Source organism: Acanthisitta chloris, unplaced genomic scaffold, assembly GCF_000695815.1.
Source record: "Acanthisitta chloris isolate BGI_N310 unplaced genomic scaffold, ASM69581v1 scaffold41874, whole genome shotgun sequence".
Lineage (NCBI taxonomy): Eukaryota > Metazoa > Chordata > Aves > Passeriformes > Acanthisittidae > Acanthisitta > Acanthisitta chloris.
In genome coordinates, this window is record NW_008668397.1 from 43,274 (window position 1) to 62,302 (window position 19,029).

The 19,029-nt window shown below is 46.4% G+C and overlaps 1 protein-coding gene across 1 annotated transcript; it reads right to left on the reverse strand.

Annotated features, from left to right (window-relative positions):
- Window positions 1-3,378: 3,378 nt before the first annotated feature.
- On the reverse strand, window positions 3,379-15,759 carry ERICH3 (glutamate-rich 3; the record flags this gene model as incomplete). The annotated part of the gene is made up of 10 exons (XM_009072873.1): window positions 3,379-3,398; window positions 6,573-6,676; window positions 7,875-8,061; window positions 8,803-8,983; window positions 9,578-9,796; window positions 11,075-11,217; window positions 12,399-12,543; window positions 14,256-14,327; window positions 14,929-15,054; window positions 15,666-15,759. Coding segments are annotated over 10 exons (1,291 nt in total), but the record flags the coding sequence as incomplete, so codon positions are not given.
- Window positions 15,760-19,029: the final 3,270 nt, after the last annotated feature.

Here is a 19,029-nt window from a genome sequence, read left to right on the forward strand (position 1 = left end):
CCCCCCCCCCGAGCACCACCCCCCCCCCCCCCCCAGCCACTGCTGCCCCCCTGGCCACCACCAGCTCTCCAGCCACTTCCTCAGCCAGAGCACCTCGCCCTGGTTGGCCACCCATCAGGGCTATGGCCACCAGCCCAGCCTCCCCTGCCCGGTTCATGCACAGTCCCAGGGCAGGTAGCATCAGGGAACCCATTGTCCCCTCCTCAGCAGGCCTCCCCTTCCCTCTCTCTTGTCCACACCTCAGCCACTGCTCCACCCCAGCTGCTGGCTCCCCTGGACCTGCTTCTCCACCAGTGGCCTCCTCTCCATCTGCTGACTCCACTCCAGACACATTCCCAGACCCCACCACTACCTCTCCACCACGTTTTCCTTCCATTGTGCTTTCTGTCTCTGCCTTGCTCCCCACTAACAGGTTTCTACTCCAAGGTGCTCCCACTGTGCTGCCCTCCTTCTGCACTGCTGGGGTCTCCTCTACCTGAGATGACCCTTCACTGATGGGATCCCCCTCAGCAACCCCCAGTGCACCTAATCCAGGTGCCACATCCAGCACAGGACCCTTCCCAAGCTCCACAGGTGACTCCACCACATCCTTCACTCTCTGGAGAGTGCTACCTCCCACCTCCCATGCCTGGCCATTCTCAAGTGCTGCTGCTCCTGCAGCAGCTTTCTCCACTTCCATCTGCTCTTCTCCCGATGCTTTCAGCTGGGAAAACTCATTTGGCTTTACAAACCCTTTCCCCACAGGCATTGCTTCTTCTGTTTCCACATCCCCTAATGCTTCCAGAAGAGCTTTGGCCTTCGCCACAACCTCCTCCCCTTCAGAAACGTCTTCCTCAACAGTCTCTTCTCCTTCAGGGACAACGACCCCAGCAATCCCTTCTCCTGCCAGGTCAGCATTCTCCACAGCCTTCTCTCCTTCCAACACAGCACCCACCACAGCACACTTCCCTGCAGATTCTCCCTCCCCCAGGGACTCCCCTACCTCAGACACCACCTCACCCACCACATCCTCCACTGGTAGCCCTGCTGCTCCCTCAGGGCCTTCCTCTGCAGCCTCCTTCTCCTCAGTGACAACTCCAGTCCCCTCCTGTCCTTTGGCCATGGCTCTGTCTGCCTCCCAGCCCAGCAGTGTCCCAGTTGACCCCTCACCCCCAGGTGCCAGCTCTCCTGGTGCTGCCTGGTTCTCTGTCCCCTCCACCAGCACCTCCTGCTCCCCAGGTGCCACCTCTGTGCCCAACTCCACTCCCTCCCCTGTCCCCTTTCCTTTGGGATGTTCCTCTGCCACAGAGCCTTCCTCAGGTGTGGATTCCTTCAGCACAGCCCCCATGTGTGCCTGGGGCAGTGAATCCCTTGCCCATGCTGCTTCTCCTCTGGCTTCTTCACTGACAGCATCTCCTCCCTCAGCAGCACCATCCTGCTCCAGGGTTTGTCTCTGCTCTGCCACCTGCCCTTTTTGTACTGCTGGTTCTGCTGCCTCCTGCACATCGAGGCCTCTCCTCCCTTCTGCCGAGGAACCTCCATCTGGTGCTGTTAGGGAATAATCAAACATTGGTTTTACTGAGCATCGTGTCAGTGTTACGTGTTTTACAGGTTTAGTGTTAAAGGTGCCATCTCTGCCCAGCAATGAGGGACACCAGCATGGGGACCAAAGGAAAACTTGCTGTGCTGCTTCTCATCACACCCCTGGGCTCTGACTGTGTCTCTAGTGTGGCTGTTCTGGCATCTGGCATAACAAATTTAGGTCAAAAATGTTGATGCAAGGCCAGCTTTCACCTCTGCCAGTCCTGCCTGACCTGCCTCCCTGCCTGCCTGCAGAGAGCTCAGGTGCACGTGAAACACCTGTAAGTTGGCAGTGAAATTCAGAAAGTCAAAAATAGGTGGCAAATTGCTCATGTAAAATATGCACTCACAGGAAGAACACTCAGCTGCTCATGTAAAATGGGTAATTGCTTCCCATGGATTCTGTAATTACACTGGGGAATAACACAGAGCAGATTCCTGCTCCTGGGAATCAAGGTATTTCCCAAGGAGGCCCCACACTACCTGGAAGCACAGGGAACCTCACTAGGTTCCTGCTTTCCACAGCTACTTTTCTGACTCAGAGCCACTGTTTTCATGGCATGTGTTCTTTTCCTAAGACCATTCTAACTGCCAAAAAACCATTAATTGTACATGACTGTAGAAGCCAGCTAGTCATCACCCAATTCTATACAAGTTAGGAAACAAAAAACCACAAGGAGGGTTTGATAGCCAAAGGAAAGGTAAAGGACAAAGGCTTCTGTAAAAATGAATAAGACTTAATCCTTGTCCCTGACTGACAGCCAACCTCACCTCCACTGGCATCACACTCTGTACTGGCTGTGTTCTCTTCTTCCTCATTTGCATGGAAATCACCAGGTTCAGGGTCAGAATTCACAGGATGAGCATTTCCAGTTGCCTTTGCTATTTCCTCCCAGACTGGTTTGCAATCTTCAAAAATTATTACAAAGTTAGAAATGAGGAAGCAAGAAAGAGAAACCATTAAAGAGCAAAAGGGGAGTGCAGAAGACATCCAGCCATCTCAGCTCGGTTTAAAATGGTTTAAAAGTCACGTTTGGGTTTTATAATCATTGCATGACATGTGAAACCAAATGCCTGGAGTAAAAAGAAAGCCTTACACTGGAAACACTAGCAGAGAAACACCAAGCCAAGGTTACATTCTGAGTGTTATTGAGCTCACAGGAGAACAGAGCATTCCAGCAGCTTTAAAACAGTCCAGCAGCTCCCCCCTTGCTGCACCATGGCTGAGTACAAAGGCAAACACAGCAGCACTGGCACGCACCAGTCACTCAGAGCAATGTAGAGGGGCTGTACTCACCACCTCCTTCCTCACTCTGAGGACACTCTTCATTGCCATCCTCCATATTCAGCATCCTGCTTTCCCAAGGCACTGGAAGACATTCCACCTCATCATCCACATTGCTTTCTCCTGACCCAGCTTGTCTGAGCTCCCCATTAACCTCAGGACTGTTATGCTGTATTGTCATTATAGTTTCATGAAAAATTCCAGTATCTTTCCTTGCTGTTAAATCTTCTGGCGTTGCCTTTTCTGCTTCATTTGTTTCTTCCTTTTCCAGTGCAAAAGTCTCCTGATCTTTCTCCATTCTGAGCAGTTTATTCTCCCCAATCTCATTTCCACACTGTGCACGTGCTGTGCTATCAGATGTCCCTGTGATCTCACACTCCTCTTTGCCATCCACATCATCTGGCATCGTCTCAGCGTGAGAGTCCCCTTCAGTGCTGCACTGGGTGCTGATGGATGAGAGGGAGTCTGCAGGCCTCTCTGCAAGCAGCAAACAGCATTTGGGTTTAGTACTTGCCACTAAACATCTGCATTCACTAGGTGCTGGTTCTCGTTGCTGGGCACAAAGGGACAGAAGCTCAGCTGATGGCAATCTCTGAATTACACCCTCTGAGGATATTGTGACAACATTCCAGTAAGTCTAATAGAAGGACATTGTCCAGAGGTATCAACTGTTAAAATTAAAGCCATTTAACATGGGGTTTTTCAGATAATGAAAATGACCCAAATTATCTCTATCAATCACACCTCCAAAAGCACCTCTGAATATGACTCAGACAGGGTTTAGCACAGATTCTTGAGCTCTGTTTGTGAAAAGACTTCAACCACTCCTGTTAGCTCAGTGAATGTTAGAAAGATCTCCAAAACCATGTGTAAACCGTTCAGATCAAACTGGAGATGAAGTTCACTGACTCCTTCAAAAAAACCATACAGACACCATCATATGAAATTTATGGACAATTTGAAGGGGGAAAAGGCAGTAATGCTTCATCTAACACCAAGCTGAAGAACAGAGTTGACTACTGCACAGCCTTGCTGCTGCCCACAGTTCACAGAGGTTTAGGAAGAGATTGACGAAACCCAAGGCAGAAAAATCCAGTCAGGCTGAGTGGGTAAACATGCCTGAATTGTCATCCATACAGAACTGCACATTCAGAAAAACATGTACCAAGAAACCTTACGGCCACAGTTTAAAGACCTCCACCATGGGAAAATCCAAAGGACTTCCTCTACAGTGCTTCCCTCTCAGATAATCATATGGTTTCTCAAGCTCTGTCACAATCAGAGACATTAGGGCCATACTCAGGGCCTTTAAAGACAGGACTTCTGGAACCCAGGGTGGTTGGTCAGGTTTCCTGACACCTCTCAGGTAGATGTGCACCCCTTCAGAAGGTGTAAGGGGTCATGGCCAAGGAGTGCTGACCTACCCAGCCTGCTCATTGGCTCATCTCCATTCCAGCACCTCGCTAGCTCAGCAAAGGCACACTCACACTGCCAGGGCTACCTGCATTTCAGTGACAGATGGAGAACTAAGATACAACAGCTGTCTCTTTCCATCTCAGTAGGAATTGCATGGCTTTCCCCATGCAGACCCAACATGCATACTAGACACACACAGGCTGTAAAACATGCATCAGGTCAGCTTCCCTAAGCTTTATGAACAAAACCAACCTTGCCAATCATCCTCAGAGTCCGTGTCAGAATACCCCTCCCTTTCATCTTTCTCGCTGCCAGAGGCCTGCAGTACCTTCTGGGATGAGCTTTCACCCTCCTTTCCATGGTCTAAATTAAGGTTTCTATCATCTGAGGATGATTCTGACATTCCATTTGTTTGGTCACCAGTCTGTCCCTCTTCATGAACTTCTTCATCTGCTTCAAAATCTTCATCATACTCTAAAATAGAATTGTACTGTGAGACAGGAATCAGAATTCACAACTAATAAAGTTCTTTTTAAGCAGACAGAGGTTAACTTCACTAATCTCCTTTTGCCCTTGCATTTGCTGAGTCTGTTTAAAGTCATGAGAGAAACTGACCACAGATAGGAATTGTAAGAGCTCATTATCACCAAAAAAAAGCACCATGTTCTTCATAGAAAGAGTAGCAAAAATGCAGCACTGACTATGTCAATACATTAAAACAAATCAAACAAAATTATTAGCCATGGAAAGCATTAGAAAAATTAAGGGCTGGGCAAACTCCAAAGTTAAATGCAACAATCTCTTATTAGCAGAGAAAAATATGTTACAATGAAAAAAAATTGCAAGCAATCAAGAAAGCTGGAGAAAGGTAACATTGTAGCATGTGACAAACGTAGATTGACATAGCTAAATAGCAAAGAAGTGTCTTGCAAACTCGGTGAATCTGACTAACTCCAGCCCAAGTGCGCTGCAGAGTCTCTGCTGTCACACTGCTCTAACTGCTCCTCGGGCCCAAGGGAAATCCCAGCACAAAGCAATCTGCACAGAACCACCACTGATGCTTCCCCATGTCTGGGAGTCAGCCAGGCACTTGCCTGACAGGCTGTGACATCTGAGAGATGACTTTGCTCAGATCTGCAGGCAAAGACCCTTTTCATTAAAGAACACTCCCATTCCCTGCCAAGGCTGCGCTGTGCACACACCAGGCAGAGCACACAGGCATGTCAGTGGTTCCCACCTAAAATCCAGTCACTCCACTGACACAGCAGTGAGGGAACACACCTGCACTGTGCAGGTGAGCTGTCACTCCTGCCACACCAGCTGTCCCTCGTGGCCATCATTGTCTCCTCACAGATTTTATTGCTCCTCTCCTTTCCAGCCATCAGGGCTTTTAACACACCAAAGTGACAGAATGCCAAGGGCAGAAATTAAGAGTTCCTCATGCAGAACCAATTAGGCAAATAAAAAATTACCCAGACAATGGGAACTCAGGGAATAAGGAGATTTATTTTCTGTATTAAAAATCAACTGAGATTCCTACTGCATTGCTGGCAGTGAGGCCTCCTTAGGTAACTGTCAGAAAGGTAGCTCCTCCTGAAGTAAAGTTAATTAATCGCAGACACACATCCAGCAGGACTAACAAGGCAGCTGAGCAGTAACACTGTGGAATTGTCAAAGTAAAAATAGGAGTAGAAAGTAGGAATTAAAATCTGTCTCCAAATGTGATTGCCTCTAAAGAAGACTGTGATAAGGAGTGAGCAAAGGCAGAGGCTGAGCTTGACAACTCTTTCATTGTAGAAGACACCTTCTACTAGACCAGGCTGCTCCAAACCCTGTCTAACCTGGCCTTGAACACTTCCAGAGATGGGGCAGCAACAGCTGCTCTGGGCAACCCATGTCATCATCCTTCCTTACTCACTTTCTTGGCTCTTGCAAACTATCTCATCCCATTGCATGGCTGAAAGCAGCCACACTATTAGCCCCACTAATTCTCTTGCCCAGACACAGACATCACCACATTTCTGATGCCCCAGGTGAAGTCTGAGGCACACAATCCTATAGCTTCTCCAGAATCATCCTCTCCCATTTCTCCTCCCGTTTGTGTTTGGGAATACTGTACCATGTTTACTGATGTCTTCTTGACTCTCTTCGCTCTCATGACCAGATTGGGTTTTCCTTTCTTCATTTCTATTCTCGCCTCCAGTCTCTGGTTTTTCCTCAACAGTTTCCACACTTGCCTCAAGAGCTGGTAAGATGACCAACAGTGAATTTTTCCTTGATTTCTGCTCTACACTGCTGTTACTTGGCTCACTGTGCACGGCATCTCCCCAGGAACTCTCCTGCTTTTCCTCACGGTCCTTCATCTTCCTCTTGGAAGGAGATGGCTTTTTGTCCAGACCCATTGCAATAATGCACCTGTAAAACAGCACAAAATGGAAAGTATCACATTTTAATTCCTGAGAACAATGGAGGGCAGCTGGCACAGTGAGCTCAGCTTGTTATCAGCAGTGGATGAACCTGGATGGTTTTTAGTTACCAGGTAAGGTCAGCTGGACTGGCAACAGGCAGGAAAGCAGCGATATCACTGAGAATACGAGGGAAAGGGGACAGAAAGAAGGGGTGACTCAGGAAGGAATTAACAGATTTTTGAGCTATATTACATTCAGAAAATTCACTTCCAATCTTTCTAGAAACCACATAAAGCCCAGATATGGGCATTTCCTAAATTCTGTAGCTACTATCAATTCTTAATTCAGATGCTTTTCACTCCTTTGAATACACCAGGTAATACATTTACATAACTCACGTTCATTGTTAGACTGGAGTGAAAAAATATGGTACAATAAAGCAGGATTTTTTTCCTATAATGCAATCTTTATCTGAAGGACCAGAGTGCAGCTCTGTGGAGGTCTCTGCTTCCAACTGCTTGCTGCTCTTTTAGAAGTTATTAAAAACACAAAAGTTTTTAAATTACCCAAGTGTCCAGAAGTTTACACGTCTGGCCTGAATTTACAATCACAGAAAAGGAAGATTTTACAAAAATTAAAAGTTTCTTGGCAGAAGCACAGCTGCTGAGCACCGCACTGACTTTTCCCGGACCCAAGACCTTTCTGCATAGATTTGAGTTCTGAACCATGTCCAGCGTTCAGCGCTGCCTTATTCTGCAGCTGAGGATCCCACAACAGAGTCACACCTCAGAGGCAGAGCTGCTCAAAAACCAGTTCTCACAAAACTGCCTCTGAAAACCACAGCTAACTGAGCAGTACTTTTGTATTTGTTTCACTGCCACTTCCGCCAGAGACACACGAGTGGCACATGTTCCTCTCACACACTGCCCTGTGCTCAGCCACCTCCGGCACACCAACAGAGCCAACACACTGTCCCTGCTGTGCACACACCACAGGGTGACTGGTGAGGCACAGGGAACCACTGTGCTGGCACCCCTGGATGTAAGACCCTGACGAGTAACCTCCATCCTGCACATTCCACAGTGTGCTGAAAGACAGAGCAGGCTCCACAGAGCTGTGGGGAGCCAGCGGGATGAAAGAAGTGGAAACAAGGGAGAAACTCTCTAAAAACAGCCCCTGTGAGCAAAGTGTACTCATCTCCATACCTGTAGCAAGGAGATGCTCCCTCCACACTGAGAAAACTGAAGTATCTGTGCCTGCTGCCCAGCCGGGAACGCTTCTGATGTTTGTACTCACAGCAACAGCTCAGCCTGTCAACTTGCATCCCATTGAGAAAAAAGGTGAGGCTGAATGGGAAGCCGTGGTGCCTCCTGGAGACAAACTGGAAGGTCTCTGCAAGCACAGAAAGGAAAGGGTTCAGAATAAAAACATTCCACTTCACTGTCAGCCTGTGGCAATTTCTGTATCTCACCTGCATCACCACAGCACCCAGGCCTCTGCAGACAGGTGATGGGCTGTGTTCATCAGCTGGTCAAGCCCTGCCCCCACACACACACAGCCCTGGCTCTTGCCAGCCCCCAGGACCCAGGCTGGGCACAGCTAGGACAGGTGAACACACTGCCAATTTGTCCACTTGCTGCTACAGCAGAACAGAGGCTAGAGCCTCCCAGCCATTTCTTGTGTCCAGTTTCCCAGAGCTCAATTCACCTGGTACTGGTGCGATGGAATTGCACTCACATGAAAGAGTTGGGTACTGGCCCCCACTATGTACTTTTCCTTCTGAAATAATAAGCAACATGCACTGATGTATTTTAGCCACTCAGACAAGCCCTATTTAAGGACAGTTTACTGCTGGAACCACTCCATTAACCACACATCTCTACACAAAATCAATCTAAGCTACACTATTTTGTTAAATTAGTTCTCTAAATTCCTTCTACCACCACTGGCAAAAAGCAATTATAACTTCACTTTCAGCCATAGAACTGCAGATCCAGATTTAGTGTGGGGGCATATGGTATAAAAATCTCTGGGTGTATGTATCTTGGCTGAGCTCAGCTGAAATCATTTTGGGGTCACAGCAGAGTTTTAGCCAAAAAAGAATCAATATGAACTCTTTGACTCTATCCTTACCTCCTTCCAACAGCTTGCCTTTGTAGACACAAAGGTTTTCTCCTCCACAGTGCTGCTGGTAGACTTTGACCTCATCTCTGTAGTCAGCATCATCATGACACAAGTGCACACTCTTCCCCAGGTAGACCATGGTGACAAAGGCATTACTGCGCAACGAGGACTTGGGAAGCCCTCCAGAATTCTGCTGCAGGAGACACACAGAAATGCCTTCAGCTTCCAGCTCCAGAAAAAGGTGAACACAAAACTCACATCTGTGCAACACACACTTGAGGCTTCCAGGCTTTTTTGACAGGCACTGAGCTGATTAAATTGGGAAATGTTCTAACATGCAGAAGGGTGGGGAAATATTTCAAGCCAAAGGTCCATGGTATTGAACAGCCCCAAATGGCAGGAACCACATTCAATGACCCATATCATCCCTCCCAGACCTGGATTCCTACAGTTTTATTTGCAGAAGTCAAAACTGGTTGGAGATACAGTGTAACGGATGCAGTGTTCATGCACACGAGGCATTGCCCATATCCCTGAAGCTCGATGGGAATTGGATTGACTGAAGTGGAAGGCTTTGAGTAACAGCTCCTATGGGATTTTGTTCATCACCTTTTTTCTCTCCAGCTGATGAAAAACACCAAATCTTTTAGTATACAGAGACATGTATAGCAGTTATATTTGGTAATAGTTATACATTTTCTTTATGCAAACTCAATCTTTCAGCATTAGGCAAACAGACCAATGAGGAAGGTAATACACCTATACATGGACAGAGAAAACTTGCCTTTGTTAGAAGTTGCTCTGTGTCATTTGATGCAGTGGTGGGACGAAACCTTCTCCCTGTGGGCACCCCACTTCTCCCTGCAGGGACACTCCTGTCCCCTCTGTGCAGGCGTGGCGGTGGCACTGGCACCACGCAGGGGTTGATGACAGGCAGCTGATATGGGGATACACCAGTCATGTACTCCACTGAATTCATAGGCCTCAACCCACTCCTCTCCCCCTGCAAAAACATTTTAACCAGGTGACACTTGTTTTGCAGAACATATGGAACTGGCTATGGTCTGACTGCTCAGTACATTTAGCAACACACATCTGTCTACAACAGTTCCCTAATGGGGCCTGCAATTTTGTTCATGAAAACATTTCTGTGTTAAAACCCTTTATTTTAATTTGCAGAGCAACATGCAGATTGCTTGTAAATGTCAGCCTCAGAGATATAACTAGCACTGCAAACCAAAGCCTGCCTGCAGCCCTGCAGAGCTCTGACCCCAGACAGAGCCCTGCACAGCCCTCTTGCAGCTGGCAAGCACACCCCAGAGCAGCCAGAGTCATCCAACAGGAACATCACTTGGCATCAGTTATACAAGATGTGGTTCCAAAAGCTGCTTTCCTATTTGAGTGGTTTAGCTCTCCTCCAGAATGAAATGTAAGCAGAGGGCCTGTAAACAAGTTCTGCAAACACTGCATGCTCTGGCTCCAAGTTCTGCATCATGTTCTCATAGCCTACACTAGATTTAGCTGCTTCATCTGTTGTGAGCATTAAAGAAACCATTAAATCGCCCATAGTTTGAGTAGTCATAGACAGCACCAGCAAATTCTTGGAGAAAGCATCATGACCATTCCAACACAGAGCAAAAGCAGAGCAGACAGCAGCTATTCACACAGTGCCTGCCACCCAGGGGTAGCAGGTTACAGTTCCACTCCAAAATCTTCCCACTCCATGGAACTCACATCACACAGCCAATTACATTATGTTTTTCCAGAACAGAAGACGAGTCCAAATATCCCTTGAAAATAAACATGTACATAGCAGGATCTTGTTTGTCTCTCATTCTCTGGACCTACTAGCGTGACTTAGTGGGAGGAATGGTTAAAAAAAGAAGGATTTTGCTACTTTGCAGCTGTAGATGAAGATGAAAACTTGTAAGACTTGTAAGTGAAAATGTTCCTGAGTTCCTGGTGTTAGCCAGGTTTCTGTCTCACTCTCTACGTAACAGAAAATCTATTTAGAGGGAGAAAAAATTATATGCACAGAGATTTCATGCTATGAAAGACAAGTCACCACATTTCTCCTCACTCTGATCAAGAACTGGGCAGTAACCAGTAAGACAATATCTTGACAATTTAGGGGAGGTGAAAAAGGAGAGTTCAAACAAAAGCTGATGTCACTTGGAAGGATATTCCCTGCAATACACAGTTCTGGGAACTGCAACATTAAAGCAGCATTATAAAACGATCCCTAAAGTGATACTGTTTTCAGAATGAAATACAGTCTCACCCCAGGGGAAAACTGCTGGCCATGTTCCAGTGCATGATACTTGTGTTTGGGAGCCTTGGGTACAGGTCCTGCTACTGCCCAGCTGCGGAGGGGCTGGAGGCGAAGTGGCGGCTGCATATTCCCTGGAGCTGTATTTGGGCGCCAGGAACTCTACAGAAGGAAAAAGAAACAAAGTCTCAGTGTACAGCTTCCAGTGCAGAGAAGCACCACAAAGATAAATTAGCACTGGTGAAGACCTCTGGAAGTGACAAGTGATTTCAGGTGCCTCCAGGACATGACATTTTCCAGTCTGCCTCCAAAGAGCCAGACTCCTTTAGGCATCTCTGGCTAAGCATCCCAAACAACTCTTGGCCATAAATACAAGGTTTGCTGCTGTCTCTTCACCATGCAGCCTTGAAGAAAACATGATGAACTCACAGAAACTGCAGCAGTGTGCTGTAGACTTCAGCACACGGACACTGAGGGAATACACAACAAACACATGCCTGTTTTTGTTCAATACTCAGCCTTTTCTGGCATTTTTTATTTTATCTTTTCCTTGCATACCCTTCAGAATACCAAGCTAAAATATTGAAGCCTAGCAGCAGTGTTTAACTGAGGGAACTCACCACCTTAGAGGGGGCAGGCTCTTTGGGTCGGTGCTGGTGAGGAGGATGTCCACCACCATAATCAACTGCAGGTACAGGTGCCCTCTGTATTCAGAGAAGAAGATCATTCAGTGCTTGAAAGTTTCTCTTCAATCTGCACTAATTATCATTATTGCCATGGAGAGCCAGCTAAAACTCAACTACATGGCTGACCTTTGATCTAAGGCTTTAGTATCATTATATTTCAAGAGTATATGATCATCCCTTCTCTGCTGTTAACAGAGAGTAAGAGGCTTCTGAGCCAGAGCTCCAGAGCACAGCCCTCTGGAATGAGTTCCAGTCTGATTTCACCCCTTCTAAAAGATTCCAGCACTTTCAGGACTTTACAACATGTGTAGCCATGCCTACAGCCCTGGGATTCACTGACAATGCTCAACACTGATCCTGGCCCAACCTCAGGTCATGAGGCTGCCAGAAGGGAAATATTGAAGCAGTTTTATAACAAAGCAAAGATTATTTTCCCCCCTAGGTTCTGATGTGCCATTCCTGCAGTACTGACTTCTGTAGATGCCTCTTTAATGACAGAACTCTCCAAACCGGCAATCAGCCTCATGTAATTAAGGATGAAGTCCTAAATCAGAACAGTCAGGGCAGACATTGCTCTGGACTAAGCACAGGTGTCACAGATCCATGTGCATACTTCCAGCTGTTTGTGATTCCATGATAGCCCATGGAGAGGCTGGTGAGACTCACCCGTTGTGAGCGACCAGCTGGTTCTCCAGCCACTAAAGGATAGAGCCCATTATGGTTCCTTGGACCGAGTGGTGGATGTGGGGAGTGCATAGGGATGGAACCTTCCACTGGTCTTCTGAAATGTTCTGCCTGAAAGAACAGGAATTTACATCTCTGAGGTATTAAATCCTGTAACAGTGATGTCCGAGATGCATTGCATCTGTCCTTCACCGAACAGTTGTGACAATCAGCTCACCTGGACCCAACAGAACACATGGTTAAGGAAGGAAAGGAAAACATGGGAGAAAGTGAAGCACAAGGGAAAAGGCTTGTCCCTACCTCTGATTCATTTCCCTGCTGTCTTCAGCTGCTAACCTCCCAGATTCAATTCATCTGCCTCTTTATGTGTATCTCCAAGTTCTTAGTTTGGTTGAAATGTCTTTCTGTTTTAAATGAATGCACCTGCCACTTCCCTGTTCTGATCACAACCCCTCCTCACCAACTCCATGCTGGGATGGCTGGCCTACTGGAAACAGATAGCTGTGTCTCACCCTCCCTCGCTCAGACATCTGCCTTTCTCCTTTCCTTTCAGACAAGCGACTTGGCTGAATTCACTGAGCAGGTGAGGTGAGAATTAAATTACATCACTGGCTCCAGCCAAGCTCTGGTGTCCCAGCACAGCACATACAGATCAGGTATCTGCAGGTGTCTTGCTGAAGGAAGCAGTTCTAGTTTATGTTCCAAAATTACCCAAGCCCAGGATCCCTTGATGGGGTGCTGGAGTTGCTGCTTTCACAGAGTGACTTCCTGCCACAGGAGTTCCATCAGCAAACAACACCTTTGCAATTCCCATGTCTTTCAGGAAACTCTCCTCCTTTCTTTACTTGATGAGTTGCTTATATATATAGTATGTGCAGTTTACCAGATGTGACACTGTCTCCCAGCTGCTCACAGAAGCAGTCAGCTTCCCAGCACACCCTTCTCACAGCACACCAGCTCCTAACAAAGAAATCAGTGCTGAGCATATTTTAGCCAAAATGAGAACAGCTTTTCCCATATGAATCCAAGTGACCTCATGGTGAGAATAACCATTGGTTCCTGTGGGATTTCCATGACTAACAACTCCAGAATCAAACTTGACCTACATGACACCAAAGTGAAGGTTCCTGAAACCTCTTTTCATGACTCACATGCTGGTTCTGTCCAAATCCTGTGGAGATACAAACAACTGAACACGTGAGTTCAGTGCTCAGCAGCAGTCAAAAGCAGAGAGGGTCTAGAATTACTGGGAAGAGAACTTGTCTTGAATTATTCATCTTGTTCTGGTTCCCCATTTCAAAACAGAAATAGTAGAACTAGAAAAAGTAAAAAGCAGGAACAGTAATGAGAGGCCTGGAGTGGGTCAGGTAAGAAAGATTCACACTGAGGGTCTTCAGCTTGGAAAACTGAGAAGGAACATTAAGAAGGTGTGTAAAACCACAGATGCCTTGGAAAAGGAGAAGAGTTATTAACCTTTTTTCATGCTGACAACAAGGGAGCATCGAACAGAGATATTAGTCAGCAGATACACTAATTACCATGCAGAAATGCAAGAAGGTACAATTTCATAGAACTCATGATTAAATCCCCCAACCAAGAACACTGCAGAGTCAAAATAACTCAATTCAGAAGGAATTAGGTGCATAAACAGAAGTTCCTGAACTTCTGGACAGAGGAAAGAGGTGATATAACTTGTCTGTTTCTTGTGCTTTTCCATTAACCTCAGAGACAGAGCCCCTGGCTCAATGAATCTCTGGCCAGGCTCATGGCGGTTATTCAACACCAGGCAAAGCTGCCAGATCCCAGCAGTGCTCAAGCCTTACCTTGATTTTCTGCACCTTCTCCTTCCTCACAGAATTTTCAAGTTTCCTTTTTACTTCCAGCTGATGGTGTCGCTGCCAATGTAAGAGGGAGAGAAACCCCGTTAACGGGTGTTATGAGATGTCAGTGAGTGCAAGAACACTTGTTTCTGTCCTGCTTGTCCCATGCCTTCCTCCCCTGTTCCTTCTAACTCATTTAGCCCTTACTAAAACTACAGTGGATTAAATCCATTTATATTTCACTTGCATATATACACACAGCCAAGGGAACCCCTGAGCACTGGTAAAGTTGTAGGGACCAACTCCATACTTGATACATCACAGGAATATGCCCAGATTTTGTACTCAGTTGATATATACAAATGTGTTCAAACTGTTTGGCTTTTATTCGGATTTTTTTAAGCAAACTCTCCCTGTGAATATCATCCCATAATGTAAATGCTCCCAAAGGGCTGTGAGGGAGCCAGGACAGTGCTTGCTCTCGTGACAGCACAGTTTGACAATGAGAGGCCCATGGAGGTTTCATGTGGTGAATGTCGAGCATGAAGACTGTCCTTTTTCCCAGCAGGCCGAGCTTTCCAGGGGAGCACGAGAGCACATACAGTCCAGGACAAGTCAACAGCCCCTGGCTGTCAGCAGAGATGCACCTGAGAAGGCTCACATGTCTGTGGCATACCTCCATGTCAAGGACCTTGTGAAATATGGCGCGAGCAAGGCACTCCTGGACGTATCTCTGGTGGTCCCTTCTCATGGCATTGAGCCTGTACTCCTTCTCAGGTATTATTCTTCCACTCCTTGAGATCTGCCATACACAAATAGAATGTTACTGAGAAGAAGAAGACAGAATAAAGCATGTTTTGAAGCAGTGCAATTTCCCAGGAAGATCACTTTCTCCTCCTGGTTATTTGCCACCTCTGCTCCTGCCATGGTGCTGAACTCTCCTTCCAGTACAGGACTGGGTTTGATGCCAGTGATGAGTCTCACCAGCCAAATGAAGGGAGCACCAGCCACATTTCCAGCAGCCTTAGTCCTCACAGGTCATTGCCCAAGGGGGTGGAGGGAATTAAACACTCACTTTCCTACTGCTAAGGGCTGCACTTGCCTGTGTAAAACAGAGTCACACCTAGGAGTGCATCAGTGTCCTTTAAAATGCTCAGCACATTCACCTTTACCAAAGCCTTCAGTTTTCCATTACACACTTTCGAAAAATAACACTGGAACTATCTAAATAATTGGTTGAGTCAAAGATGCTTACATTTCACAGCATAAAACCCCTGAGTGAATCAATATCATGCTGTATATTTGCAAACTGAATGACTTTGCAGAGGGAAACTCCAATGAGCAAAAAGCAATAGAGAACAAAAGCATTAAAACATTCTGAACTGAATGTTGAAGGAAACTTTTCAGTCTCACCAGTCCTGATCTCTGAAGGTGTCTTCTTATCCTGGCATTGCTGAAATATCCAGCCAGGTGTTTGTCTGTAAGGCTGTTGTAGGTTGCAAGAAACCTGCAATAAAATCAAAACAGATGCATATAATCCCCTTGACCGACAAGTTATTACAGTTTACGATAAAAAGACCTACCCAATAGTTTGCTGCACAAAACACTGCCCTGGTGAATCATGCCCTGCATTTGGTTAGATAAATGCCCATCAGATTATGTAAAAGCAAGGTCTTTCGACCTCCAGAAAATTCATATCAGAAACAAGTGACGTGTATGTAAGGCTGAGCAGCTCAGTGTGGAATGTTGTGCCACCACCACAGCACAGGGCCAACAGTCCCAGCACCAACAGCTTCCTCCAGCAACCAGCTCCCACAGCAGCCTCCTGGGGTGATATACCTTGACCTTGGGCATGTCCCATGCCACACAACACCTGGAGCTGGATTCCAGCAGCACAGACCCAGGTCCTCAGCCACCCTACCAGGGACCCTGTTGGTGGCAGGGACACCTTCCACTAGCCCAAGTTGCTCCAAGACCCATTCAAGCCCCAGCTGCTCTAGGCAACCTGTGCCAGTGCCCCACCACAGGCATCACAGCTACCAAAGATTAGAGCTTCCAAAAACTGAACCTCAGATATAAGAGTTGAACGCAAGAACTGAAGCATCCATAATTAGCGGAAGTATTTTTAAACAGTTCTTAGCACAACTGTATCCTACTTCACCCTTTGGAAAACAGGACAAGTAACAAAGTCGGTCACTGTAGGCTGCAGTGTGTTATACTCTAAATCCATTCACATTTGTGCAATTTACACACTCGAGTACATCTTGCATAACACGTTCAGCCTGACCTTTAGGCTCTCTGGGCAGGATGTGCTGTAGTTACACAAGAGACTGATCTCTCATTTCCTTAGGCTGTAAATTTAAATGCCACCATACCTCTATTCCATCCCTCTCAGCTGGATAATTCAGTTAAATGTCTATTTCCAGGCTGAGCTGCCACACACAAAAACACTCAGAAAAAGAATGAACAATTATTTTTAAAGAAAAAGATCATGGATTTACAGGAATTCTACGTGGTGTTCCATAATAACCTCACAGGTAGCTGCCAACAATAAATTAAACTTTAAACAAACAATGCAGTTTATGCCTGTTGGTTAAACACTGGTACTATAGCAACTGTTCCACATCACTTCTTTAGTCCAGAGTTTGCATTTGAAATCACCAGATTCCACCAATTGTGCTAAGTGCTGATTTAAGGCATCACCTGGCAACTGCATGTCAAGGCAGAGGAGAAACTCAATCCAATTCCTTTTCACTCATTTCCTTCCATCTAAGATTTTCTGGACCATATAATGAGGTGAAATGCAGCTCCCACCTGAGCACAGTGATGTGGCAACTTCTGTTCCACAGAAGTCTCAGTGCAAGTATTTTCTCATTTAAATTGTGGACAGACTAGTCCTCAGAAATGCTGGATTAAATTCAAAGTTCAAAAGGGTATTGGAGGAAATAAGGAAATGTGTTGGGCCTGAACCAAACCCATTAAACAATTACAGAGAATGTAAGCAGACCCACAGGAGTTTGGCTGTGCTGTGCTGCTCGGAGGAGCCTGTGCTGCTGCCTGGAGAGGCCTATGCTCCAGCCCTGCATACCCGTGCAGCCATAAGCACCAGCACAGACAGTGCCTTGGGAACAGCCAGGAACACTCCAGCAAAGCAACCACTGGTCCCGTTTGGCCTCTGCTCCTGCACATGATACCAGCAAAAGGGTAACAGATGTTCTTGTCTCAGCAGTTTTCTCGCAGGTTCAGGTTTAAGAACCACACACAAATGTCACCTCTAAAACCTCTCCAACAGGCAGAAGTGCAGAACTGACAAAATCAATGTTAGGAAAACACATGGCAAAGAGTAAGCACCAGCCTCAGGCAGCTCCATGCAGCGCATATGTCACAGTCATCACATCCCTTTTCTGGGGGCTCCTGGGGACTCCTTTTTCTCTGCCCATTTATCCTTCTCTGTAAAAATGCTGGATTTTGTTAGAATTGCAGACCCTATTCTGGCACAGAACCCAGACTAACTGATCTGTAGCTTCCAGGAGTAGTTCTGAAGCTTTTCTCAAGATGAGTGTCACGTTTGTTTCTCTGGCATTACAGCCAGTGGCAACATGTCACAGTTAGGTCAGTAATTCTATATTTATGGTTATTTAGAATGCTTGGTTGGCCACAGTTTGTTCCTGACTTTCTTAACTAATTTGCTCAAAATCCTCTCTTGCACCTAAATTTGAGCCGATTTTACCAAATTCATGCCCCATCGAGACTGATTCCAGTGAAGCAATCTCCTCAGATTCGCCAACACTGATGTTCCAGAGATAGGACCTTCCCTGGAGTCATTAACAAACAGCAGCATCCTAATTTGGCAACAGCTTTTCAATGGGTGTCTCCTTTTTTTTTGATTAATGTTCTTTATCTTGATTGCACTCAGAGATGAGAATATACTTCAATTACATTTTTCCAATTTCTAAAAGCAGTAAGTCACAATCAAATATTTCTGTGCTTCTCACTGACTAGCATTTTAAAGTGAGGGACCATATAGAGCAGAAAAATGGAAAAATCCCAAATTTATCTACGCTTTTAAGCTATGATCATTACCACTATTATTTACTAGCAGTGTCTTTGTTCTCAGCTGACAGCTTACCCACAGCACTACACTCAGAGCCAGACACAACGACTTTTAGGATCACTCTTACCCATTTGGAAGGATATCAAGACAAAGCCACAGCAGTCATCCTATGTGTTTAGTAAAGCGAATTTTCACAGTTAATAATTCATGGTGCAATTAAATCAATGACCGATCACTGACAAATGACAAATAAATTATGTGAGAGAGCACCAAGGCTTCAGTTATTGATTGGCAGAATCACAGGGGATCTGTGGTCCCTGTGCTCTACCTGGCACCTGTGTGCCATTCCCTAGGAAACCCTTCAGCCACACCAGGCATGGAACTGGGAGCCAAAGGACACCTGATCTGCTACCGATTTGTTGTGTGGCCACAAGCAAGTTCTATCATTGCTTCTTTACTCAGAGCACTGCCCACTAAACCAGGATGTGCCAAATTTTGTCACGGAGACCTGCAGAGATTCCCCGTTTCTCATTATTTGTCCTTGACATCAGCTCGGGGACGCTTGAATGCTCTGAATTCACAGCCTGCAGGCCTGAAGCCAAACAACCCGGGGCTCACCTGCAGCCAGCGGCGCAGCTCCCGGGACGGGAGATAGCACAGCCCCAGGCGCTCGCGCCGTGGTCGGGCAGATCCCGCCGGGCTCAGACCGGCCCCGCGCCACCC